Source organism: Tiliqua scincoides, chromosome 3, assembly GCF_035046505.1.
Source record: "Tiliqua scincoides isolate rTilSci1 chromosome 3, rTilSci1.hap2, whole genome shotgun sequence".
NCBI classification, from domain to species: domain Eukaryota; kingdom Metazoa; phylum Chordata; class Lepidosauria; order Squamata; family Scincidae; genus Tiliqua; species Tiliqua scincoides.
The window spans coordinates 356,334-383,785 of record NC_089823.1 but is presented as its reverse complement, the minus strand read 5'-3'; the positions used below and the strand labels follow the sequence as shown (position 1 = coordinate 383,785).

The window sequence follows — 27,452 nt, the reverse complement described above, 5'->3', positions numbered from 1 at the left end:
ATTTCTCTAACATAAATTCTCATTGACATCTAATAAACTTTAATTTCTAACATACAAAATTAACACATTACGGTCTTTCTTTTTATCTATTCCCTTGTCTCCAACCTAAATATCCATAGGTCTGCCAAATCTCTTCTCTTTTCTAGACTTTCCATCTTTTTTTCTAATAAATTTCACATGAATTCCTCTTAACAGATCACGGTTTAATGTACTTGCCCTTCTTGCTAAATCAACATCTTGATGAGTCATCTCCTTCACTTGATCATTCCAATCTATGTCAGTTGGTTGAAGTATTTCTTCTTCCTTCACTTGATCAATCCAATCTGCATCAATTAGTTGAAGGATTTCTTCTTTCTGGTCTGGTGACTTTTGAGTCTTTATCTTCCAAGCTATCTCCATTAACATTGTCTCTTCCAATTGTTTGTTTTGTCCTGTCTCCAGTGTTTTGGATTTATCTTCCATTTCTTTGCTCTTTTGTTGATCCTCTCCTGTTTGTTGCGTATTAGACTCATTTGTCTGTTGAATTAAGATTTCCAGGCTAATTTGGATTTGTAAATATCTATTTGCTTGTTGCTTTCCCATTTCCAATACTTTTTTCATAATCCTTTTTTTTATGTGATTCGGATATAACATCTTTGAGTTGCACACTAAGATCATTTAGTTGTGTAGTTAACACATCCAAACTAGCTTGAACCCGCAGATATTGATTTGTTTGTTGCTGTCCCATCGCCACTAATTTCTCTATATTATCTTGTATTGTCTGCTTCCATTCTTTCCCTTTCGGTTCCTCTTGTGTTAGTTTTCCCAAGCTGGACTCCGGGGCAGAAGAGCTCCTAACTTTTGCTCCTTTTCCTGTCATCCTTTTTCTTCCTTCTTATATCTTCTTAATTCACTTGTCAAGTCCTGTTCTTGTCCTTGTAGTATCTTTTTTAATCCACTAGATGTCCCTGATGTTCTTATTTCTGTTGTTTATAACTTATTTCTGTTATTTAAATTTGTTTCTATGTCAACCGCATTCCTTTCCAGGAGATAATCAAAGGAATGTAAACAATCAACCACTTTTGTAAAAAAAAAAAAAAAAAAAATGCAGTTCTCCAGCCGCTCTCCACAGGCACTCCACAAGCTCTCCACAGGAAAATGAAACTGAACACTCCACAACAATAATCGTATTCCAAGACAGTTAATTTGTAATCCAACAAATTTTAGGTTTATAAAGTTAGAGTTATGCACTCATATTTCCATAACAAGCTCAGCAGATCTCCTCCAAAGCTTCTTCTCACATCAACAAACAAATACGCAGAGAAAGCTTCCTCTTCTTCCAGGAGGGGGAGAGCCTGCCCCTCCTTCCCCTTCTCTTGGGCAGAAGCTTAATCAGGCAGTCAATTATTCAATTAATGCCAGACACACACAACAGAACAACACTCACTTGCTTCTTTCACCTTCCTTCCCTGCTTGGAGCCTTTGGCTTAATTTCAACATTGAATCCTCACCATCACCACCATCGATGACTGGGTTCCCTTGGAGAAAAAACAGTCCCTGGCTGGACCTTTCTTCTCCGAAACCGTATAGCATCTGTAGGATCAAGGCCTCCCCTGGCCGCTGATCCTCAGATCTCATCAGACCTGCAATTCTGGGAAGAAATGGCTTGTTTTCCAAGAGCTTTCCAGGAGCTCAGAAAAACACGGCTACTCAGCCACCTCAGCCACCTTAAATGAGTTATTCATTTAAGCAGTTCTGGCCCCATCTCCAATATAATCAGGTGCTCAAGGAGTGTGCAACATGTTGAAGGAAAATAAAAGTAGTTTCTCTTTGGGGGGAAGCAGAGTAGCTTAAGTAGCAGACCCCCCCCCCTTTTTGGGTATCACCCCAGGGAATCTCCCTCACCTGGCTGACTGCTAATCAATAAAAAAGACAAAGAGGCAATGGCTTGTTAAAGCTGCAAAAAGAAGTTATTTACTTACAGTTCCATTGAATGTATACTTACAGCAACTGGTTAGGATCAGAAGTTCAGCTAACACTTAGAGACAGCAAGGTCCTGGAGCTGCCTCGCCCTGCATGCCATGTGCTCAAGAGGGCCTGGGCATCAGAGCCCTGGTGTGCCCATCTTAGCAGGTCAGTGGTCAGAGGACAAGAGGAAGTGCTCAGAGGAGAAGGGAAGGATAAAGGGCTAGGGCCACACCCCACAAGGATCACAGAGAGAACAGGTAGAAAGGTCAGAGTCACTGGGCCATAGCTTGACCCCTTCTGGACAGCAGATGGAGTTGCATCAATTCCAGCATCCCCTTCTCAGATGCACGAGTCTAGCAGATTCATATTTTCTCATAGACTCTGGAATTTAACTCTTGCTAGTGGTTTAGTCAAGATGTCTGCTATCATTTCTTGGGTTGGACAGTAGTCCATCCTGACAAGTCCTTTCTTGATCATGTCACGCACAAAGTGATTTCTGATATCTATATGCTTAGTGCGTGCATTTTGGCTTTCTGATTGCGCCAATCTGATACAACTCTGGTTGTCTTCAAACACTTGGATTGGCTTTTGTTCATCTATGCCAAAATCACTTAAGAATTGACAAAGCCACATTACTTCTCTGCATGTTTCTGATGCAGCTATGTTCTTGGCCTCTGTGGAAGAGAGAGCAACAGAGGTTTGTTTCCTGCTTGCCCAGCTGATTGCTCCACCCTCATTCAGAGCCAAATGTGCACTGGTTGACTTTCGTTCAGCTCTGTCTTCTCCCCAATCTAAGTCAGTGTAGACTACTAATTTAGGCTTTTCACTGGCTGGCAACTTCAGTCTGAAGTCTTGGGTGCCTTTCAGGTATCTTGCAACCCTTTTAACTCCAAGCCAGTCCCATTTTGTGGGAGAATTAGTTTTCCTGATCAAAATCCCTACAGCAGTAGCAATATCTGTCCTGGTTGTTTTGGACAGGTAAAGCAACTGGCCTACTGCTTCTCTGTATTGTGTATTGTTTGAGAGAGGTTCACTTTCATCCTTTTGTTTAAGAAAGTTGGTCCCCATTGGTGTAGCTGTTGGGTGTGCATTTTTGACTCCTAGTGACTCCAACAAGTCCAAAATCTTTGTTTTCTGGCTGAGAAGAAAACTTCCATCTTCCTCTCTGTTCACTTGCATACCCAAGTAATAAGTGACATCTCCTAGCTCCTTAATTTCCACCTCTTTGTTCAGGTGATTTACTATGTCTCTGTAATCTTGTTCCCGCTCATAAAAACACAATAAGTCATCTACATAAACCAAGAGATATGTCCATTTTCCATCCTTTTGTTTTGTGTACAGATACTGGTCTGCTGCACCTTGTGTGAAGTGTTGTGTTAACATCTGGTCCAGTTTTTCATTCCAAGCTTTGGCTGATTGGCTTAAGCCATACAGCCCCTTCTGAAACTTGCATACAAGGTTAGCTTTCTTGCTGTCTGTGAAACCTGGTGGTTGTTTCATATACAGCTCCTCTTTAATTTCTCCGTGGAGAAATGCAGTTTTAACATCCAAATGGCAGACACACATTTTCCTTGAAGCAGCTATGCTCAGGAGCAGTCTTATAGTAGTGTGTTTCACTATGGGTGCGAAAACCTCATCAAAATCTTCTCCATATTTCTGAGAGTAACCTTTGGCTACTAGTCTTGCTTTATAGCGCTCTATTTGCCCTTTTGCATTTGTTTTGGCCTTAAAGACCCTTTTGCATCCTATCTCCTTTTTACTTGGTGGTAACTTGGTTAATTTCCATGTTTTGTTTTTGTGTAGTGCATCTATATCTTCTTGTGCAGCTCTTTTCCACTTACTTGATTAATCTGCAGGCATTGCTTCCACTTCTTCCCAGGATTCTGGTTTGTATTCTGGCAGTGACCTTGCGAGGTAGGTCAGTCCAAATTGTGGAGGTGTTATGCCTTGGTTCTCTCGGGATGAACGTCTGGGTTCTGCTGGAACCTGATCTGCTGTTGTGGCAACTTCTGGCTCCGACAATTCCTCTTCCCCATCAGTCTCCCCTTCTGCTGCTGCACTGGTCTCAGACTCTGGCGATGAGGGTCCTGGTATGCTGTTATGGTAAACTGGTACATACATGAGTTCCCCATCTGTCTGTGATAGACCATCAATGAACCTTTTACCCTTGTCAACTCTCTCATTCTCAGCAAAGTATAGAACATGCCTAGTGGTCACCTTTCTGGTGTGCATGTCCATAACTTTGTAACCTTTTGTGCCTGGAGCATAGCCTATGAAGAGACCTTCTTCAGCTCTGAGGTCTAGCTTGGACCTTTTCTCCTTTGGAACATAAGTATAGACTTTGCAGCCGAACACATGTCTGGTTCATGTCTGGTGCTCTGCCATGCCACAGCTCAAAAGGAGTTTTGCTGTCTAAAACACCCTTAGTGGGTAGTCTGTTTTGCAAATAGTTGGCTGTGACAATTGCTTTACTCCAAAAATTTGTGGGTAGCTCTGCATCAGTTAGCATGCATCTAGCCATTTCCAAGAGGCTTCTGTTTTTGCATTCTGCAATGGCATTTTGTTGTGGACAAAATGCCATTGCATAACTGTGTGGGACAGTTAATTTATGTTTGATTCCTTGGCTTTCTAAAAGTGACTTTGTGTGCTGTGAGGTGTACTCACCACCATTATCCATTTGTAACACGCCAGGATTCCTTCCAAATCTGTTCTTCACCATAGCTAGGTATTTTCTGAGCATTTCAGGAACTTCACTCTTCTCTCTTAGTAGATAAAGCACTGTATATCTCGAAAAATCATCCACAAATGTTAGTACATATCTATCGTTCCCTAGTGAGGGACAGGGCATTGGAGAAATTACATCACTAAGAACATAAGAGCATAAGAACAGTCCCACTGGATCAGGCCATAGGCCCATCTAGTCCAGCTTCCTGTATCTCACAGCGGCCCACCAAATGCCCCAGGGAGCACACCAGATAACAAGAGACCTCATCCTGGTGCCCTCCCTTGCATCTGGCCTTCTGACATAACCCATTTCTAAAATCAGGAGGTTGCGCATACACATCATGGCTTGTACCCCGTAATGGATTTTTCCTCCAGAAACTTGTCCAATCCCCTTTTAAAGGCGTCTAGGCTAGACGCCGTCACCACATCCTGTGGCAAGGAGTTCCACAGACCGACCACACGCTGAGTAAAGAAATATTTTCTTTTGTCTGTCCTAACCCGCCCAACACTCAATTTTAGTGGCTGTCCCCTGGTTCTGGTATTATGTGAGAGTGTAAAGAGCATCTCCCTATCCACTCTGTCCATCCCCTGCATAATTTTGTATGTCTCAATCATGTCCCCCTTCAGGCGTCTCTTTTCTAGGCTGAAGAGGCCCAAACGCCGTAGCCTTTCCTCATAAGGAAGGTGTCCCAGCCCCGTAATCATCTTAGTTGCTCTCTTTTGCACCTTTTCCATTTCCACTATGTCTTTTTTGAGATGCGGCGACCAGAACTGGACACAATACTCCACGTGTGGCCTTACCATAGATTTGTACAATGGCATTATAATATTAGCCGTTTTGTTCTTAATACCCTTCCTAATGATCCCAAGCATAGAATTGGCCTTCTTCACTGCCGCCGCACATTGGGTCAACACTTTCATCGACCTGTCCACCACCACCCCAAGATCTCTCTCCTGATCTGTCACAGACAGCTCAGAACCCATCAGCCTATATCTAAAGTTTTGATTTTTTGCCCAATGTGCATGACTTTACACTTACTGACATTGAAGCGCATCTGCCATTTTGCTGCCCATTCTGCCAGTCTGGAGAGATCCTTCTGGAGCTCCTCACAATCACTTCTGGTCTTCACCACTCGGAAAAGTTTGGTGTCGTCTGCAAACTAAGCCACTTCACTGCTCAACCCTGTCTCTAGGTCATTTATGAAGAGGTTGAAAAGCACCGGTCCCAGGACAGATCCTTGGGGCACACCGCTTTTCACCTCTGTACACAATTTCCAAGACTTTGGCGCTACACTGTTCAGTCCTTTCTGGGAAGGATGGGCTGACTGCCTTGGCTTTGATGCAGCATACACACCTGTCTGGATGGTTTTCACAGTGTTTTACCTTTATTCCCTGTGCAAGGTCCTTGTTTTGCAAGTCCAGGACTGCGGTTTTGTCCCTGTGTCCCAGCCTGCAGTGCCACAAGTTCAGACAATCATTGGTACAAGTTTGTTTGGCATACATCAGCTGTTCTTCTTCCTGGTGCAAATCTAGAAAATAAACTCCATCTTGCTCAAAGCCTTGAGCCATTAAAGAACCATCACTGTTTCTTGTTATGGTACAGCTGTCCTGCATGAAGTTAACTGTGTATCCACGTTTGGTTAATGTTGATACACTAAGCATGTTGCCACTTATATTGGGAGAATATATAACTTCACGTGCTGTGACTTCATTTATCTGACCATCTGCCACACAATTCAGCGTTACTTTTCCTTTGCCATGGATTTCAATTTTCTTTCCATCAGCTATAGTAATCTGACCTCCTGTGCTGGTGTCCAGTTCTTGGAAAAAACTCTGGCTTGAACATGTGTGGGAGGAGCATCCTGAATCCACAATCCAACCTTGTTTCTCTAATTTTTGCTGCTTCATGCAACAACCATGTTTCTGTCTTTGGTTTGAGCTGTTGCTTGTAAATCTGTGAGTGGGTTTGCCAACCCCCTTTTCTGTTTGTCTCTCCCAGGTTCCCTGGGGTGATACCCAAAAGGGGGGGGGTCTGCTACTTAAGCTACTCTGCTTCCCCCCAAAGAGGAAACTACTTTTAATTTCCTCCAACAGGTTATGGGCCCAGGGACCGTGTACTAAGAAACTCAGGGACCGTGCACTAAGAAACCCAGAGGACTGTGTACTAAGAAGCCCAGATACCTTGGAAGAATTTTTTTTTTTTTTGCTTTTTTGCTTTTTGGGATCTCTCCCCACTCATTTGTGTAAGGCTGAACTTGCTTGCTAAGTAAAAGATGGCAGAAGGATCAGATGTGAAAGCCTTAGCCATACAACCAATGGTCAGACTGAACCCCAAAACTTTCCACAACTAGTACTGTAGAATAAAGGCAGAAATACAAATGTATGGAGCCTTGCCTGCTCTAAACAAAGAGTGCCCAACTATTGGAGCTGCTGCAGTTGAAAAATGGGATCAGGCAGATGGGAAGGCTAAGTGCCTCATTCTCAGATCACTAACTGAGCTTCAATTGCCTAATAGGCTAATTAGCCTAAGAGGCTAATTCAGCAAAAGGAATGATAACAATCCTAACTGAAACCTTTTCAAAAACAGGAATGAAAGATCAGTTCAGTTTGATTAATGATTTGTATTGCCTCAGATTGGAAAGGAAAGAGGACTGTGATAAGTACTGTAGCAAGTTGATCCAGCTTTTCCATGCTCTTGAACTCACCGGCATGGTTCGTTCAGAGGATCAACATGTGGCATATCTTGTTGGATGCCTCAGTGAATCAGTTTTTGGGAGTTTTAAGTCAGCAATAAGTGGAAGAGAGGAAAAGGTGTATAAAGATATTAGCAGAACTGAGGACAGAATACACACCCTATGTATTGGAATTGCGGAAGATATTACCGAGGAGATAGGGTGTGGTGTCCACAGTGCCCCTTGCTCTAAGTGAATGCAGGATTAAGGCCCAGGTGGTAGCTGGAGGTGTGCTGCACAGCTGCAGCCACTAGAGGCTAAAGGAGATCCCTCAGGATATAAGGAGCACCTGAGATAGAAAGGATGGTGGGTGATAGGAGTGCAGGTTGGAGGTAGGAGAGGAGACTGACTGACTTGGTTTATGGAATTGGGAAAGACTGGATTGTGATTGGACTTTGGCTTTGGACTTTGATTTGGATACCTTGACTGATTGGACTGACCTACCTAGAACCTGACTTTGGATAGTAACTTGGCTTATTGGCAACTCTGATTGATTGGACTGGTTTACAAGGCCCAGTGGCTTGGGATTTGGCAAAACAATTGGTACCAGGAGTGGGGTACAAGCCCAAGGCAAGTAGTATCCCCTTGTGTAACAAGAGAGCAAGCAAATGGATCTCTGGCAGTTCTGGGAGGCCCTGGACCTTGCTGTATGGAAAGCAAATGCTCCTGTCCTATTATGGAATGTCTGGGCTACTTTGAGCATTCTTTGGACCATTTTCCAGATGGTGCAGTATATGGGAGGACTCATTAAATATGGCATCCTTTCCCTGAAAAGGCTCAGGGGGTCAGGTGGGGAGGATGTGGAGAAGAGAATTCTGAGAGAGGAAGTTGCCAAGTTAAAAGGGCTAATTTGCATTGAAAGAGAGAAAAATCTCACATATGTGAAGGCCTTTGCAAATGCCCACAAAGATATAAAGGCTGCAGAGAGCCTGTATAAGGAACAGGCAGGACGCCTGGTTGAGCTGAAGTGCCGGTCTGGACTAGAGATAAAGGGGTGGGGCTGCAGGAGCAGCAAAGAGGGCCTCTTTGACTCTTTTCAGGCTGGCAGATTGGGAAGCACTGTGTTTGTTGCCAATTTGAAGTACAAAGTTGGCTGGAAGAAACTGAAGGATGTGTTCAGCATGGCCGGTGTGGTTGTCCGTGCAGACATTTTTAAAGACAAAGATGGCAGAAGTCGAGGGATTGGCACTGTGACTTTTGAGCAAGTAATTGAAGCTGTCCAGGCCATCTCCATGTTCAATGGACAGTTGCTGTTTGGTAGACAGATGCACGTGAAGATGGATGAACGAGCCTTACCAAACAGAGACTGCTCTCCTCCAGAGCAACCCCAGCAGCTTCCTCATGGACTTGGGGGCATTGGTATGGGGCTGGGACCAGGAGGGAGACCTATTAATGCAAACCACTTGACCAAGGGCCTGGAGATAGGCAACTTGGGACCTGGAACAACGGATATGAAAGGCTTGGATTTTAGGATGAACAAAATGGGAGGAATGGAAGGCCCTTTCCATGGCATGGAGAGTTTGGGCCATTATCCTCCTAGAATGGGGCTTGGCAGGATGAATAAAATGGGCTTTGCTGCTGGAAGGGGGTTTGAAAGAGACTCCCCAAGAAATAGAATGGGAATGCCTCGTAGTTTTAGAGATGCCCTAGAGAGGGGAACAGATGGAAGTGGAGGAGCCAGCATGCCTGCAATTAATAGGATGGCCTCTGGACTTAATTGCAGGACCACTGGGATTGATAGGCTGCCCTCTGGGATGGGGCATGATATAGACCAAATGGGCACCAGAATGGATTGGACTGTATGGGAGCTTCAGCAACCGGTATGGAAAAGATGAAACAGACCAAGGGGTGGATGGTCCAGGAAAAAAGAGCAATTGATCAAGGGAACCACTGTGACACCAAGGGGTGGATTGTATTGGAATTGCGGAAGATATTACCGAGGAGATAGGGTGTGGTGTCCACAGTGCCCCTTGCTCTAAGTGAATGCAGGATTAAGGCCCAGGTGGTAGCTGGAGGTGTGCTGCACAGCTGCAGCCACTAGAGGCTAAAGGAGATCCCTCAGGATATAAGGAGCACCTGAGATAGAAAGGATGGTGGGTGATAGGAGTGCAGGTTGGAGGTAGGAGAGGAGACTGACTGACTTGGTTTATGGAATTGGGAAAGACTGGATTGTGATTGGACTTTGGCTTTGGACTTTGATTTGGATACCTTGACTGATTGGACTGACCTACCTAGAACCTGACTTTGGATAGTAACTTGGCTTATTGGCAACTCTGATTGATTGGACTGGTTTACAAGGCCCAGTGGCTTGGGATTTGGCAAAACACCCTATAGGCAAGGAGACCTTGCTGAGAGTGGATCAAATTACAGGGCAGAGAGTAAGCTAAACAAAGAACCCCTGATATGCTATCAATGTGGTAAACAAGGCCATTTAGCTCACTATTGTTATTCAAAACAGCCAGGTGTAAAGGAGCACCTAAGCTCAGCCCAAGGCAGAGGAAAGAGAGTTAGGGCATCAGAGCCCTGGTGTGCCCATCTTAACAGGTCAGTGGTCAGAGGAGAAGGGAAGGGTAAAGGGTTAGGGCCACACCCCACAAGGATCACAGAGAGAACAGGTAGAAAGGTCAGAGTCACTGGGCCATAGCTTGACCCCTTCTGGACAGCTGACGGAGTTGCATCAACTCCAACACAACACCCGCAGGCAGCCGTGCCATTCTTCAGCACTGGCATTTGGTGCCCTCCCTGCTCCTCCTGTAAATGCCTGCCATGCGCCAGCCAGCAGAGAACAGGGAGTTCATGACCACTGAAGAGGAGCCCCTCCACCACCATTGGAGCTGAAGGAGCCAGAAAGTGAGGAATGCAGTCCGTTAGCAGTGATGTATGTTGTGGGCTGATGGGGGAGAGGAACACAGAAGTTTTTGTGTGGGATGGATGGAGTGGATATTCTTTTCCCCCTTGCACACGACCAGAACCAGGGGACATAAAATTGACTGGCAGGTGAGTCAGAACAGGCAAAAGGAAAGTGTTTTTAAACAGCGTGTGATTTGTGTCCTTCCTTGCCACTAGATGTGGTGCTGGTGTCTGGAGATTGGACAGATTGGTTGAGGAGAAGTCCATCCCAGGTTGTGAGCCTTGATGGGTACGGGCAACTTCTGGGTTTCAGGGGTAGCCCCTTTCTGAATGTCAGATGCAAGGGAAGCTGGACAGGACAGGCCTGGGCCTGATCCAGCAGGGCTCTTCTGTTCCTAGTCTGAATCCTGAAACGGTCTTCAGAGTGCTCGCTGTCCCCCCCCCCAGCCAGCTGTATGTCATCTGCAAATGTGACAGGCATCCCTCTAGCCATAACTAGAGCATTTATGAAATGCTGAGCAGTGCAGGGCCCAGGAGCAGACCCTGTGGCGCTCCCGGCTGGTGTGTATCAGCACTTCCTGGGAATGGTGGCTCAACCAGCTTTGCACGCACCCTGCAGTGGCACCATCAGAGCAGTGGCTCTGCTGAAATCTAAGCATATGACGCCCACAGCGGCCCCACACTCTGCCAGGCTGTCGGAGGAGGAGAAGTATCTGGCTTAACGGATTCTTCACCCAGCCCTGCTGGCTCCCAGAAACCACCCCTCTGCTTTCTCAGTACTGGCAGATCTTCTTCTCAGTTGTGGTTCCAGCACCTTCCCAGCCTTGACCTTGAGCTGCCCAGTCTGCCCTGGGAGCCTGAGTCTGTGAAGGGCACCACTTCCTGGACTGACACCGGCATGTATTGGTTGCTTCTTTTTCAGCCTGATGTTGGGCAATTCTGGAGCCTCAGAACCTCTGCCTCCCCATGTGTCTGCTGCAGCCCCTCTCGCAGGACTTGATCTGAGCAGGACAGGCTGGAAGCCCATTCTGCAGGCAGGTGATGCTCGTGCACCCACCCTGCTCAAGTGCCTGCCTCCCTCTTCTCTTCCTAGGGGCACTGTCCACTGTGCGAGCTTTGGACCGGGAGGAAGTGTCCCAGCACAATTTGACAGTGGTTGCCATGGACCATGGCTCACCATGGCGCTCTGCCACGCAGCTGCTCTTGGTGCACGTGCTGGATGTGAATGATGAGACACCGGCCTTTGCCAGAAGCCATTACGAGGTCAGCCTGGCTGAGAACCTGCCCCCTGGTGTTCCAGTCTTGCAGCTGCAGGCCACTGACCGCGACCTGGGTAAGTGCCTACCTTGAGGATGTGCTCTGCTACTCATGTGGAGGTGAACCACGCTGGGAGGAGGCCTTGGCCAAACAGTGTGCAAGTGTGGTGTCAGGGTCCAGTTGTGCAGCGGGATGATCATGCGCTGCCAGTGGCCAAGTGGGAGGTCTGCTTCTGCTACGGTGCCAGGTTGCTCAGGCAGCCCCCGGCCAGTCCAGCATCCCACCTGTCATCTGGGTCACTGGCTGCTGGGCACCTGTTGGGCCCTCAGGTGCCGATGTGCAAACTCTCACGCAGGCCAGGTGGCCTGTGAAGCTCAGAGGCACTTGGCTGGCCTCTGCAGATGGGGGTCTGTTGCCAGCATCATCTTCAGGTTGGGCCTGCGGGGAGGGAGAGGTGCACAGGGTGTGTGTGGGTGCGCACTTTGGGAGGAGCATCTCTGGGTCAGGGTGCAGAAGAGCAGGGACCCTTGCGCAGGTGGTGGCAGCTCTTTTAAGGCTTCACCTATGGGAGGGAGTGAGGCCACTCCTTCCGTGGCAAGCCACACTGGAAGCCGTCCTAAATGCTGGGCCTTTATGGGTGGGGGGTCCCATCCATCTCTTTCCAGGAGCCAATGGGCAGCTGTTCTATGGTGGTGTCTCCGGGGATGACTTTTCTATTGACCCCCACACGGGCATGATCAGCACCCGGCGCTCACTGAACCGTGAGGAACGAGAAGAGCACCTGCTGACAGGTAATGGGCTGGGAGGGGAGATGGGTCCTGGCCACGGTGCACACCTTCTACTTCACAGGGCACGTTAGGGAACCAGGTGTGAGACGGAATCCTGAGAATCTCACTTTTTATGGGGATAGGATAGGCCAAGATGGCTGCCCTGTCGCCACAGAGGTTCTGGCCATGGGAAGCGAAAGGCAGAGAACTGCAGCTGTGCAGGATTTAGATGAGCTGCACGGGCTGCAGAAATCAGCCGTTCTCCTTCCAGACGACCTCACCCCGATGGCCTTCCTTTTCCTCGCAGTGTATGCCCGGGACAAGGGTCTGCCCCCCCGCCAGGCCAAGGCAACAGTGCGTGTCCTGGTGACTGATGACAACGACCATCGCCCCACCTTCCAAAGCGCTGTGTGCTCCCTGGAGGTGCCCGAGAACCAGATGGGCGTGGAACTGATCACACTGTGTGCCGCAGATTCTGATGCGGGCGAGAATGGCCGCCTCTCTTACCAGTTGACAGGTGACTGTGTCCCATGGGGGGGTACCCTTAGCGGTGACAGACAATAAAAGGTCAGGCGGGAGGAGGGTTCCCAGGGTGGAGCCTGGCAGGAGGGGAGGTGGCCATGGAGTCGAGGAGCAGGTGCAGGCCACGGAGGGCCCACAGCCACAGGCTGGTCAGGGTCAGCTGGGCTTGGGGTCCAGAGGCAGGGTGAGGGGTTACATACTGGCTGTGACCTACAGAGCCTGGAATGCTTTGGGCCCTGGGTTGTTCAAAGGGCTGCCTCTGCCCACTCCATGAGATCAGCATGGATGATCTTGCGGCTGCCCTCTGCTTCAGAAAACCTTTGCGTGGCAGCACATGACAGGATTGCCTGTTCTGTGTCAGTGTCGTGCCTGGGAGCCAACGGAAATCACCCTCCCCAGGGTGCTGGCATTCCAGGGAGGGGAGTTAAAATGTTTTTGCTCCAACATTGGCTCCTCGCTTGGCTAGTTTTTGGACAAGGCTGCTTCTTATTTTTGCATGCAAAGAAAGGAATGGAGAATAAGGCTGCTGGGGTGGTCTTGCCCCTCTATGAATGGAGAGTGCAGCAGTCACATCTGCAATTATTATGATTGCATCATCATCATCATCATCATACTGTGTCTGGCTCTGGTCACCTTGTCCGGAGATGCAGAAGAGGGCAGCTGAAATGACCAGAGGGCTGGAGCCCTTCCTCAGGAGGAAAGGCAGCGTTGCTTGGGAAATGGGTGGCTCCGTGGAAGACCTGAGTGAGCCTCATCAAACACTATTTGTGTGGAGAGTGAGCAGCTTCTCTCTCGCAGCACTCGAAGGGGTCATCCAGTGAAACCGCTTGGTGGGTGACTCTTGATCCCCACCCAGCGCACCATGAATGTCTGAAATGGCCTGCTGTTGGGACGGTCATCAGCCTAGATGGCCTCCAAGGGGAATGAGAGCCTTTGAACGAGGACCGGGTTGCTGCAGTGGCCACCCACGTGCTTCTTCTAGCCTCAACAGCAGGCCTTGGAAGCCCACTTGCAGTGGGCGCTGGTGAGAGGGGGGGTGCCTTCACCCCTTTGAATGCCACTTGTTAGGAACACTTTGGCACAGCTCGCTCTTGGGCAGCTGACAAGATGTGTGTTAAGAACATAAGAACAGCCCCACTGGATCAGGCCATAGGCCCATCTAGTCCAGCTTCCTGTATCTCACAGCGGCCCACCAAATGCCCCAGGGAGCACACCAGATAACAAGAGACCTCATCCTGGTGCTCTCCCCTACATCTGGCATTCTGACTTTACCCATTCCTAAAATCAGGAGGTTGCGCATACACATCATGGCTTGTACCCCATAATGGATTTTTCCTCCAGAAACTCGTCCAATCCCCTTTTAAAGGCATTTAGGCTAGACGCCAGCACCACATCCTGTGGCAAGGAGTTCCACAGACCGACCACGCGCTGAGTAAAGAAATATTTTCTTTTGTCTATCCTAACCCGCCCAACACTCAATTTTAGTGGATGTCCCCTGGTTCTGGTATTATGTGAGAGTGTAAAGAGCATCTCCCTATCCACTCTGTCCATCCCCTGCATAATTTTGTATGTCTCAATCATGTCCCCCCTCAGGCGTCTCTTTTCTAGGCTGAAGAGGCCCAAACGCCGTAGCTTTTCCTCATAAGGAAGGTGCCCCAGCCCCGTAATCATCTTAGTCGCTCTCTTTTGCACCTTTTCCATTTCCACTATGTCTTTTTTGAGATGCGGCGACCAGAACTGGACACAATACTCCAGGTGTGGCCTTACCATCGATTTGTACAACGGCATTATAATACTAACCGTTTTGTTCTCAATACCCTTCCTAATGATCCCAAGCATAGAATTGGCCTTCTTCACTGCCGCCGCACATTGGGTCGACACTTTCATCGACCTGTCCACCACCACCCCAAGATCTTTCTCCTGATCTGTCACAGACAGCTCAGAACCCATCAGCCTATATCTAAAGTTTTGATTTTTTGCCCCAATGTGCATGACTTTACACTTACTGACATTGAAGCGCATCTGCCATTTTGCTGCCCATTCTGCCAGTCTGGAGAGATCCTTCTGGAGCTCCTCACAATCACTTCTGGTCTTTGCCACTCGGAAAAGTTTGGTGTCGTCTGCAAACTTAGCCACTTCACTGCTCAACCCTGTCTCCAGGTCATTTATGAAGAGGTTGAAAAGCACCGGTCCCAGGACAGATCCTTGGGGCACACCGCTTTTCACCTCTCTCCATTGTGAAAATTGCCCATTGACACCCACTCTCTGCTTCCTGGCCTCCAACCAGTTCTCAATCCACGAGAGGACCTGTCCTCTAATTCCCTGACTGTGGAGTTTTTTCAGTAGCCTTTGGTGAGGGACCGTGTCAAACGCCTTCTGAAAGTCCAGATATATAATGTCCACGGGTTCTCCCACATCCACATGCCTGTTGACCTTTTCAAAGAATTCTATAAGGTTTGTGAGGCAAGACTTACCCTTACAGAAGCCATGCTGACTCTCCCTCAGCAAGGCCTGTTCGTCTATGTGTTTTGAGATCCTATCTTTGATGAGGCATTCCACCATCTTACCCGGTATGGATGTTAGGCTGACCGGCCTATAGTTTCCCGGGTCCCCCCGCTTTCCCTTTTTAAAAATAGGCGTGACATTTGCTATCCTCCAATCTTCTGGTACCGTGGCCGTTTTGAGGGACAAGTTGCATACCTTAGTCAAGAGATCTGCAACTTCATTCTTCAATTCCTTAATAACCCTTGGGTGGATGCCATCAGGGCCCGGTGACTTATTGATCTTTAATTTATCAATGAGGTCTGAAACATCTTCTCTTTTAACCTCTATCTGACTTAACTCCTCGGTTAGGAGGGGCCGTTCGGGCAGCGGTATCTGCCCGAGGTCTTCTGCCGTGAAGACAGATGCAAAGAACTCATTTAATTTCTCTGCCATCTCTAAGTCTCCTTTTATCTCCCCTTTCCCTCCCTCACCATCCAGAGGGCCAACTGCTTCTCTGGCGGGTTTCCTGCTTCTAACATATTTGAAGAAGCTTTTATTATTCCCCTTAATGTTGCTGGCCATGCGTTCCTCATAGTCTCGCTTGGCCTCCCCTATCACCTTCTTACATTTCTTTTGCCACAGTTTATGTTCCTTTTTATTCTCTTCATTAGGGCAAGACTTCCATTTACGGAAGGAAGCTTCCTTGCCCTTCACAGCCTCTCTAACTTGGCTGGTTAGCCATGCGGGCACCCTCCTGGATTTAGTGGAACCCTTCTTTCTTTGCGGTATACACCTCTGCTGGGCCTCTATTACTGTTGTTTTAAGCAGCCTCCATGCACTCTGGAGAGACTGGACTCTTTTTACCCTCCCTTTCAACCTCCTTCTAACCAGCCTCCTCATTTGAGGGAAGTCCGCCCGTCGGAAGTCAAGGGTTTTTGTTAGAGATTTGCCTGGTATTCTTCCCCCAACGTGCACATCAAAACGGATCGCAGCATGATCACTGTTCCCCAATGGCTCAGTAACGTTTACATCTCTAACCAGGTCCTGCGTACCGCACAAAATTAAATCCAGAGTCACCTGTCCTCTGGTGGGCTCCGTGACTAGCTGATCTAAGCCACAGTCATTTAGCACGTCAAGAAATCCGGTTTCCTTATCGTGACCAGAACACAAATTGACCCAGTCAATATGAGGATAATTGAAGTCCCCCATGATTACAACCCTGTCCTTCCTTGTCACCTCCCTGATCTGTTTCCTCATTTCAAGGTCCCCATCAGATTTCTGGTCTGGAGGACGATAGCACGCCCCCAGTATTACATTGCTGCACAAGCCTGGTAATTTAACCTACAGAGATTCTACGGTGGAGTCAGACCCACCTTCAATCTCTACTTTGCTGGATTCTATCCCTTCCTTAACATAAAGGGCCACCCCACCTCCAACACGCCCCTGCCTGTCCCTCCTGTAGAGTTTATAGCCTGGGATTGCGGTATCCCACTGATTCTCCGCATTCCACCAGGTTTCTGTTATGCCCACTATGTCAATATTTTCCCTTGTCACCAGACAGTCCAGTTCTCCCACCTTTGCTCGTAGACTTCGGGCATTCGCATAAAAGCATTTATACACGGAATGCCCCAGGATGGGCTGCTTATTCGCTCCTTTGTTAATTAGAGCCCCATCATCCAGCAAGCCCAGCAGTGCCTCACTGCTCCCCCATTTTCCTTCTTGCAGGCGGAGACCCTGAGGAAGACTTTGCCCTAAGCCCGGCCTCGGGCAAGTTGTCCACAGCGAGAGGGCTGGATCGGGAGCGGGTGGCAAACTACATGCTGACAGTAGAGGCCTGTGACCATGGTGTGCCCCCCCTCTGTGCCCACCTGGAGATCCACGTGCGGGTGCTGGATCAGAATGACAACGCCCCCTCCTTTGCCCAGGAGGCCTATGCGGCAGAGGTGCCCGAGGACCTGCCCCTGGGCACCCTGGTGTTGCAGCTCAGAGCGCTGGACCCGGATGAAGGCGTCAATGGTCGTGTCTCCTACTTCCTGGCCAACGAGTCCCTGGGCACGTTCCATGTGGAGCCAGAGACAGGCCGTCTCACCAGCACCCGGCCCCTGGACAGGGAGCGCCGGGCCACCTACAGTTTCCTGGCCTTGGCAGTGGACGCCTCCCCTCTGACCCCCCAGAGTGCTTCCGTGCGGATCGTGGTGACTGTGCAGGATGTCAACGACCACGCTCCCGCCTTCCTGCTCAGCCCACTCGCTGTCACTCTGCCCCGCAACACACCGCCCAAGCGGGTGGTGGCCACACTGCGAGCCGAGGACCACGATGCGGGAGCCAACGCGTCTGTCCTCTACCGCTTTGCCGTGCCCAGGCCAGCCTTTGCCATCGACACCTACACAGGCACCATCCAGCTGCTGCAGCCCTTGGGGGCCCTCAGCCAGAGGCAGCGCACGCTCTTCGTGTTGGCCAGTGACCTGGGACAGCCTCCTCTGTCCTCCACGGGCGTGGTGGTGATCCACCTACAGGATGAGAGCTACCGGGGGGTGCGCTTTCCCCGTGGCACCAGTGACGTGGCCTTGCCGGAGAACGCCACTGCAGGTACTGGTCGCGTGTCCTGAATGGCTTCAGCCAGATTGTGGGCCAGGGCAGGGCAGGGCAGGGCAGGGCAGCTGCCCGCCCCATAAGGCCCCACCACTTTTTCTCGGGCAAGTGAGAGCCCATAAAACTGTGCAGTTTCCACCACTGGGCAAGGGAGGGTGCCTGTGGCAATGCTTGCCATTCAGGGCCTTGGCACAGAATGGGCGTCTCTCACACAATCTACCTTTCTGGCCATAGAGCTCTGTGCCCACCTGCCACGTGCTGCGGGGGTGGAGGGAGTGGCAGGGGGAAGGGATTCTGGGGCCTCGGAGACCAGGACATCCGGGTGGGCTGAGGAGAAGTCCCAGGGCAGTCGGGGGATTGATCATGGCTTCTGACGGCATTGGTTTCCCTGCGCTTGAAATGGCTGTGAACCAGCCTGAGCACAGGAATAGTCGCTTCTCCAGGAGTTCGTCTACGGATGACCCGGGGAACCTGGGTGCTCAGTGGCCCCCTCAGCTGTTCTCCAGTGGGTAGCAAGGCCAGCTGCCCTCCAGTCGTGCCACTTCCATGAGGGTCTTTCCGTGACTTCCTCCCGCCCTGCCGGCCTCTGCACCAAGATCCGTCACCCACTCTGCTGCTGGTCTGTCTGTCTGTCTGTCTGTCTGTCTGTCTGTCTGCAGGCACCACCGTGGTCGGCATCTCAGCCGTGCACACAGCGGGCTCATCAGGGCGGATCACCTACAGCATTGTCAGCGGCAATGAGAAGGGAGCCTTCCACATCCATCCCAGCTCAGGTATGGGGAGAGGGCCTGGGCAGTGCAGATCATGGCTGCAGGGGAAGGGGGTGCAGATCCTAGAAGCAGGTGCTGGGCTGACCAGCCCTTCTCCTTGGTCCCCCTCAGGGTTCTGTTCCCTGTGATCATGGAGTGTTCCCTATGAACATAGCTGTTGATAGGCTCGTCTTCTGTGCATTGGGCCTCCAGTTTGCAGTAAATGTGCAGTGCAGCTCACTCCTGTCCCCAAAGCCTTCCACTCTTGCATTGCCTGACCCCATTCCATATCACTGGCTGAGGTGAGCAGAGGCAGCAAAGCGCACATTAGAGGCCTCAGGGAAGGTGCACATTTCACCAACTGTTTCTCCCGCCAGAACATGAGTTCTGCCCAGAATCCAGAGTCCTTTTGACAAGCCCCGCCTACGGCCATCGACACACACACAGTAGTGTGCACCACACTGTTCCTTTGTGTTGCTGGTGGGCTTGTTTACTACAAGTCAGCAATCTCCCAGGAAGTGCTTGTTGTCCCCAAGTTCAAATGTGGTGTGCAGTCATGGTGGGGCCACTCATAGTTTTGTTGGAAGGGGGCAGGATTGCTCTGACAAACCACAGCATGGTCTTCCTGGAGGCCTCTGGCGAGTTTCCGGCACCGGGGCCATGCCCGTGGTCAGAAGAGGGATTCAGAGATGGCGTGCATCCGCCCCCCTCCCGTGCCCCAGTCCCCTTTACTGGCCTCCACACCAGTGCAGTGCTCTGGCCCCCAAGTGTGTCTGAATGCTCCTCCTGGCATTCACCTCTCTGCTGACAATCAAGCTACTACACCAGTGGGACTGTTGCTGCACCTGCACACATGGAGATATCCTGGTGTATCGCACGGATAGGGTTGGGCCTTGAGTGAGTTTGACTGAATAAGTGAGGGAACTCTGAGCTGCCTCCCCTCCTTCCGTGTTCATTCCCGCCCCAGCACGATGTGAAGGGGGCACAGACCGCCGCGCTCTTGACCCTACAGGTACGGTGTCCGTGCACACTCCTGGCAGCCTGGATTTCGAACGCAGCCCCCGCTTGCGCCTGGTGCTGCAGGCCGAGTCCACCACCTCCTACGGCTTCATGGCACTCAACGTCAACCTGCAGGATGTCAACGACAACCACCCTCGCTTCCAGCTGCAGCACTACGTGGCCTTTGTGTGGGAGGCTCAGAGCCATGACTCGCCCGTCATCCAGGTACACGCACACCCTGAGGGGAAGGGGCCTGTGTCAGGAGGGAGAGGAGGGCGGCCTGCATGTTCCCATGGGCTGATTGGGGAGGGTCTCTGAACTAGCTGGGGCCATTCACCCTGAGGTCCTAGCTGAGGGAGTTCAGCGTGTGGGGCAGGACCTGTGAGGACATGAGAGGACTGGAAGGTGGGGCCAGGGTTGGAGGGGGCTGGTGCAATGCAGGGTAGCAGGATCCGTGCTTCTCTCACGGCAGGTGTTAGCTGATGACTTGGATCAGGGCCCCAATGGCCAGGTGATGTACATGATCAACCAGTCCCTGCCCATGAATGGGCTGTACCACATCAACGCCCAGACAGGAACCATCACGACAGCCGCCATTCTGGACAGGGAGATCTGGGCCCAGACACGGTGAGCGCCTGCTCTGCCTCCCAGCTCCCCCAGAATGAAATGCTCTGGAGGGCTGGTGACAGAGCAGAGGGGTTCACGGATTGGGCCCTGCTGGGGTGAGTCCCATGCCTGCTGCTGTGCAGACACCGTGGCTCATGTGAGCAAAAGTGTGTGCAAAGGAGGGGAGACGCGGAAACCCATGCCAGACCCCACCCAAGCGCCCGTCACTCAAAGGGGGGAACTGCTGGCCATTTGTGGTCACCCTCTGTCTCTCTGGGCTGTACGCACCAGTTGCCCTCCCCCCCCCGTCCCTGGGCAGAGGCCCTGAGAAGCTCAAGTCTCCCCACAGGCTGGTGCTGACAGCGACGGACAGAGGAAACCCTCCCCTCGTGGGCTCTGCCACGCTCACCGTAGTGGTGATGGACATCAATGACAACAGCCCCACCATTCCTGCACCCTGGGAGGTGCGGGTGCCTGAGAGTGAGTAGTGGGAAGTGGGGAGTGGCCTGTTTCCCCCATGACTGGCCTTGCTGTCTGCCAGATCTCACAAAAGGGGGGCCCTTTGAACTACTGTTTGGCCCTTGGTGCCTGGTGACACCCTGGCCGAAGCACAGCTTGGGGGACCTTTGCAGAAGACCCCAGAGTAGTGCAGCAGGCGCTCCTTTCTCTCCCCATGGGAAGCCCCTGGTGTGCAGACGGCCCCGCACGACTTGGTGAGGGGCTCTTGTCCGAGTGTCCTGAGCCCCTTTGTCAGCAGTCACACTCCAGTGCCTTGCCTGCTCCCCCCTCCCCGGGAAGAAGCCTCGGACTGCCCTCCCACGGCCGCTGCTGCTCTCCCTCCTGCTGCCAGGCTGAGGCACATTTCCGCTTTCCACAGATGCCCTCCTGGGCACGGAAATCACCATGGTGACAGGCAACGACGTCGACTGTGGTCCGCAGCTCTCGTACGCACTGGTGCTTGACAGCAGTGCCTCGGGAACTTTTGGCATCCTGCGCTACGGAGGTCGCATCATGTTGAGGGGGCCGCTGGACTATGAGCAGCACAGCCGCTACACCTTGACCGTGCGGGCATCTGACTCCCAGCACGAGACCGAGGCCAATGTCACCGTGCTGGTGGATGATGTGAACGACAACCCGCCCGTCTTCGCCCAGGCATTCTACCAGGTACCGGGGCCCTTCCCTCCCCACAAGCCAGCACGCCCGCTGGCCGTCCACCCGGCTGGCTGCTCCCATGGCAGTCCCGTGCCGCCAAGCAGCAGGCAGCCAAGGGGGCTGGATCGGGCACTGGCATCACCCTTTCCCAAGCTGGTCTGCCCCGTGTGCGGCAGCAGGCAGCAAACGGAGCCCGTGGGATGGCCTCAAAGGCCAGCAAGCCCGGTCCATGAGCCTTGCCAGGACTGCAGCTCTGCACGGCACCTGTGTGCATGTGAGTAGCCACTGCTGGGACACCTCCGCAGACGAAGCGGTGATGGAGTGCAGTTTCCAGGGCTGCGGGGAAGGAGCTTCTGCAGAAGCAGGTGCACAAACGCCCTACAGCCAGCTGGGCTGACACCATACGTTCTGCCGAAGGAGAGCCCTTGTGCCGATCAGTGTGGCTCAGCAAGATGGCACCCTCCCTGCCTTCCGCCCCGTGTCACCAGCAGCAAGTCCTTCCAGAGCTTCTGAAGGCTGCTTGGCAGGCGTAGCTCCAAGATTCCCCTCCCCCACGAGGTCATCTGGTGGTCAGAGTACCCCAAAGGCTGAGCAGGTGCCCTTGCTGTCTTCTAGGTGCTATTGCCCGAAGACACTCCAGCAGGCAGCCCCATCCTGACCCTCAGTGCCACAGACCTGGACTCTGGTGCCAATGGAGAAGTCATCTACCAGCTGGCCGCACCAAACCCTGCTGTCGCCATCCACCGCACCAACGGTAAAGGGGTCGGGAGGGGCAGGAGCACAGCCTTTCTGACTGGGCTGGGCACTCTGCCAGGGTGCGGGTGTGGGAGGCCAAGGGGTTCCGGGTCCAGTCTCTCCTCCCCTTCTATGGCTCTTCCTCTCGCTTCGCAGGGACGCTGTTTGTCATGCAGCAGCTGGTGCTGGAGCCGGGCTGCCCCACCCTGGACATCCTGGTGGAGGCTCACGACCGGGGCACCCCGAGCCTCTCTGGCTGGACCACAGTGCAGATCCAGGTGCTGGACATCAACGACCACGGGCCCCGCTTTCTGAAGCCCCACTACAACACCTGTGTGTCTGAAGACCTGCGCCCCGGCACCACCTTGCTCACCCTGGAAGCCGCAGACGCAGACGCAACGCGGGACAACGCAGCCCTCGACTACACCATCGTCAGTGGCAACCGGGGGCAGACCTTTCAGCTGGAGGGCCGGGGGGGCGGGGTCAGTGCGCTGGTCCTGGTCGAGCCCCTGGACTTCGAAGCTGTGACCGTCTACAACCTGACGGTGGCGGTTTCAGACCGTGGCGTGCCGCAGCGCAGCGCGGTGGTCCCTGTGGTGCTGACCGTGCTGGACGTCAATGACAACCCCCCCGTCTTTGGGCGCCCGGCCTACCGCCTGGCCGTGAGTGAGAGCACGGTGCCCGGCACAGAACTGCTGCGAGTGGCTGCCCATGACCCGGACTCCGGCCTGCACGGCCACGTGCACTACAGCATCAGCTCCGGGGACCCTGCCCGGCTCTTCCAGCTGCATCCCACCACAGGGGCGCTGTGCCTGGCTGGGGCCCTGGACTGCGAGGCGCAGGCCCGGCACGTGCTGGTGGTGCAGGCCTCGGACGGAGCGGGGGGGCACTTTGCCCTGGCCACAGTCACAGTGGAGGTCAAGGATGTCAACGACAACCTCCCCTACTTCCCAGTAGACCTGCTGAGCGCCAGCCTGAGGGAGAACCTGCCCCCGGGCAGCCTGGTCACCACCGTGCGGGCAGTGGACCCAGACGTGGGGGTCTTTGGGCAGCTGCACTACACTCTGCTGCAGACCGTGGGCTGGGAGGCCTTTGGGATCAACAGCAGCTCTGGGGAGCTGCACACCCGCCTGCCCTTTGACTACGAGCGCACCAAGGACGTGCGTCTGCTGGTGCAGGCCACAGACTCGGGCAACGCCTCGGCGACAGCCACCGTCCGTGTCCTCGTGATGGGCGAGGACGAGTACGAGCCCGTGTTCCTCAGCCCGGCCTTCAGCTTTGAGGTGCCTGAGGGGGCGCGCCGGGGGCAGAGCATCGGAGCTGTCACGGCCACGGATGAGGACGAAGGCCCCGATGGCGTGGTGCTCTACTCGCTGACCAAGCCGTCCCCTTTCTTTGGGATCAACCAAACCAGTGGCGCCCTCTACCTGCGTGTGGACAGTCAGGTGCCCTCAGTCGGGCCTCCCAAACGGGAACCGCGGGAGATGGTGCTGGAGGTGCAGGCCCACAGCCCCCTGCCCGCCTCCCGCTCGGCCTCTGCTCAGGTGACCATTGATGTCACTCACACGGCCTTTGGGCTGGTGCCGGACCTCAACCTCCTCCTGGTGGTAGCCGTGGCCGCCTCCCTTGGTGTGGTAGTGGTGCTGGCTGCTGTGGCCATTGTGCTGGCCCTGGTACGTTCCCGGCAAGGCCGTGGCACCAAAGAGGTGGATTTTGCCCCTGTGCAGAGTGGCTCACTGCAGAAGCTGGGCCACGCGGAGCCAGGCCTGCCTGGGGGCGACTGCATGTATCATGAGACACTGCCTGGCTACAGCACAGAATCAGCGGGGCCCTACACCAGGGGCGGGTCACTGGACCCCTCCCACTCCAGTGGGCGTGGCTCAGCAGAGGCTGCGGAGGATGACGAGATCCGCATGATCAACGAATGCCCACACATGTCCAGCATCACGGCCTCTCTCCAGGGCCACCTGGCCCCCCGTGGGCCTGACTCGGGCATCCAGACAGATGCTGACCGGCTCTCGGATGTATCCTGTGAGCCCACCACCCTGGAGGCTGCCCACTGGTTCAAGAACAGGAAGGGGTCGAGTTTGCTGCTTCCTGGGCAGCCCCCACAACTCTACCGGGATGACGGGGGCGGCAGCGGGACCTACCTGGGCGCTGGCTGTGGCCTCAGTGTATCCTCCTCGGCCGCCTCCTCCAAAGACTACTCCTTTCCCGAGGACGGGAAGCCCTGCGTGGACGGCTCCCTCACAGCCATCGTGGCCAGCGACGAGGAGCTGCGCGGCAGCTACAACTGGGACTACCTCCTCAACTGGTGCCCCCAGTTCCAGCCACTGGCCAGCGTCTTCACTGAGATTGCCCGCCTCAAGGATGAGAGCTCCTTGCGCAAGCCTTTTCCTGCCAAGCCCAAGCCCCGCATTGACCCACCACCCCTCATCACCTCGGTGGCACACCCTGGAGCCAAGTCTGTGCCCCCCAAGCCAGCTGTGGGCCGGGCCTTTCCTCACCTGTCCTCCCTGCGCCGCTCCCCTATCAGCCACGAAGGCTCCCTCTCTTCTGCGGCCATGTCTCCCAGTTTCTCGCCCTCTCTCTCCCCCCTGGCAGCCCGGTCCCCTGTGGTCTCCCCCTTTGGGGTTTCCCAAGGACCTGCGGCGTCCACCATAAGCACCGAGCACTCACTGGAGACACCTGAAGAGGCAGAGCTCCGCATATAGGGCAGGCTCTGGACCCAAAGAGCACAAGCCTGCCCTTGTTTAGCTTGGACCTAGAGCCGTGGGACTCCCCCAGGCGGGCACCGGCGCATGGGACTCTCCATTGTGGGTCACCAGCACAACTTCCAGGACCCCCTCCTTGCTGAGGAGGGATTAGGTAGGAAGGAGGGGGCAACTTCTACCTCCCAAGATGGCTGCCTGCTGAAAAGAGGGGAGCCAGAGGGCTGTGGTCCAGGGAGCCATTCCACACTTGGCACGGAGACCACTGCAAATTGCCCTTGGAAGGACCACTGCAATTCCCTAAGGACACTGTCACATGCACACCCCTTCTCACTGCTGCTTCCAGACCAACACCCAGTCCCGTTCCCCACCTGCACACCTGATGGGTGCAGGCTGCCCCAAACCATTCCCAGGTGGTGAACAGCCGTGCCAGAAGTGAGGCGCTGTCCTGGGACGGCCTCTCTGACAACCCAGGCAGGAGTTGCCCAGCACACGGTCCCAGCTCCAGGCAGAAAATGGCTCTGCTTTCTCCCAGGGCTGCAACGTGTGTCTATGGGAGGCAGGGCTGCTGGCATGACCAGCCCCACACCCCCCTCCCCACTGCCTTCCGTGCTCCCCAATGGACTGCACAAACATTCATATGCACACATATGGTGGGGGCTGGCCCCCCCACAAACACGCGAGGGGGCAACTTTCAGTCAGTTGCTCTCAGCATACTGCCTGTGTCCAGGAAGAATGGCGCCCTGGGTGTGGGTGCCACCCAAGGGGTTGGAGGCTCTGCATATGGCAGAGTTCTGGGCTGGTCTGTGTTGGGCTTTGTCAGAGAGCGGGTTCTTTGGTCCCCAGAATCCTCCTCCATGGAGTATCACCTCTGCCTGCACTGAGCTCAGGCTCCCCTTGTCCTGGTGATGGGGAAGGGGCTGTGGGAATAATGGCACTAGTTTCAGCAATAATTTAGAAACTCGCATCTCTGCTCCCTGCTTGTGAGCAAACAGTGCATTTGTAGATGTGGCAGTGTGCCTGCACTTATGGCTGCAAGCAGAAGAGGCCATGCCCGAATGCTCCCTCACCTGTGCACGAAGCCAGGGTGGCCGGGCAGAGGAGTCAGCTGCCAGGGCTGGCCCTAACGTGATCAGGACCTCTGTGTGCCACTGGAACAAGTTTGTGGATGAATCGGAAGCCAGCCGATGGTCAAGCAACCCAGGATGGTGTGGCAAGCTGGAGGCAGAGCCCAGCTCCATGCCTGTTTCCCAGCACCCTTGAGTTTTTTGGGCCAAACACTGCCCATGAGCTGCTATGCAGTGCAGACAGGCTGAGTCACTGCAGCTGCATGCCAGGAGCAGCTCTACTGGTTGAGTTTCTACCTGTCCTGCAGACATTCAAGGCAGAAGCAAGATGGTCCGCCTGTTGGGACGAGTGTTGGGAACAGGCTTCACCAGGCAGCAGGTTTGGTTTTGCCACAGCGTGACTCAAGGGTTAAATGCACAACCAGCCAGTTCTGTGTGGCGCTGGTGCTCTATGAGGGCGGGCAGGCAGGGCAGGGATTACCTGTTGCAGCACAAGGGCTTCCTGACCTGGCTTGGGGGGTGCAGGAATGGACTCTGTCTTGGGGTGGGGTCTTGCCCCCCAGGTCGTGCTTGCCCTTGGGCCCATGAAGACCCTTCCCTGTGGACCCAAAGCAGAGCACCCTCCACACTCTCTTCCTCAGCAACAGGGCCTTGTTTATTTATTGTAGTCTTTTTTCTGTTTCAAACCTTTGTATCATTTTGTATCGCTGAGCTGCATGAGTCTTGGGTGCTGCCCACTCTGGCCCTCCTTTTGTTGGAGGGAAGACCACATCCCAAGTGCCAACTTTTTGAAGTAATGCCTTAATAAATCACACCATGTTTGTACAGATTCTGCCTGTTCCCTGCCATGGGGGGGGTAGCAACCTGGGGGGAGCATGCTGGTGAGGGGAGCAGCCTAGCCACTGCAGCAAGCCAGGCAATTGCAATCCCTGGGTGGGGCTGCCTCCAAGGGCTCGTGGCAGCTCCCCAGCTTTCAGTGACGGGATGTGCATCCAGTACCTCAACAGTGTTGCCTTTCGTGAGGTTTGTTACCCGGAGTGCTGCGTCCCAATTTAACGCTCTGAGGGAAGGTCTAGCAGAAAACAGCTTGTTTATTGCTGGTACCGAAGCAAGGCAGCAAGGAGGCTGTTGCCTCAGATCATGCGCAGGTGCAGCTAGGCGCAGCTAGCATTTTATACTCATTTCAAACATAGACAAGCAAAGACAAAGGGCCCTGTAAAATTCCATCCCTGCCACGCTCAAACACCTCCTTTACCCCTCCTATTAGCTGTGGCTTTGGCAAGATAACGCGGCCCAACTCCGTCTGGTCTTCAAGGACTCGGGCACTAGAGAGCCAGGCACGGGGTCAGGGGTGGCTCACAGTTTCTTGCTAACAAGCATTTTAGGACCAGAGTCAGAACTGATGTTAAAATGGTGTTACTTTGGCCAGAGTCTAGTGAGAGCTCTTGGCATCAATAGCACGGATTAATTTTTGAGAAGACCTACAGGCAAATTTTGAGAGCAGCCACCCGCTGATGTGGCTGGGGCGACAGAGTGCAGATCTTTTTCCAAGTGCTCC

General features: G+C 53.1%; 1 protein-coding gene across 1 annotated transcript in view; it reads left to right on the top strand.

Moving 5' to 3' along the window:
- Positions 1 to 26,698, top strand: part of DCHS1 (dachsous cadherin-related 1) — a 50,067-nt gene extending 23,369 nt beyond the window's left edge. The window contains 11 exon segments of the mRNA XM_066622146.1: positions 11,347 to 11,586; positions 12,176 to 12,301; positions 12,585 to 12,794; positions 17,009 to 17,872; positions 18,535 to 18,648; positions 19,637 to 19,848; positions 20,096 to 20,250; positions 20,579 to 20,709; positions 21,107 to 21,393; positions 21,997 to 22,135; positions 22,273 to 26,698. Of these exon segments, the coding sequence (XP_066478243.1) occupies positions 11,347 to 11,586; positions 12,176 to 12,301; positions 12,585 to 12,794; positions 17,009 to 17,872; positions 18,535 to 18,648; positions 19,637 to 19,848; positions 20,096 to 20,250; positions 20,579 to 20,709; positions 21,107 to 21,393; positions 21,997 to 22,135; positions 22,273 to 24,830 (5,036 nt within the window). The 3' untranslated portion in view covers positions 24,831 to 26,698.
- The last annotated feature ends 754 nt before the right edge of the window (positions 26,699 to 27,452 follow it).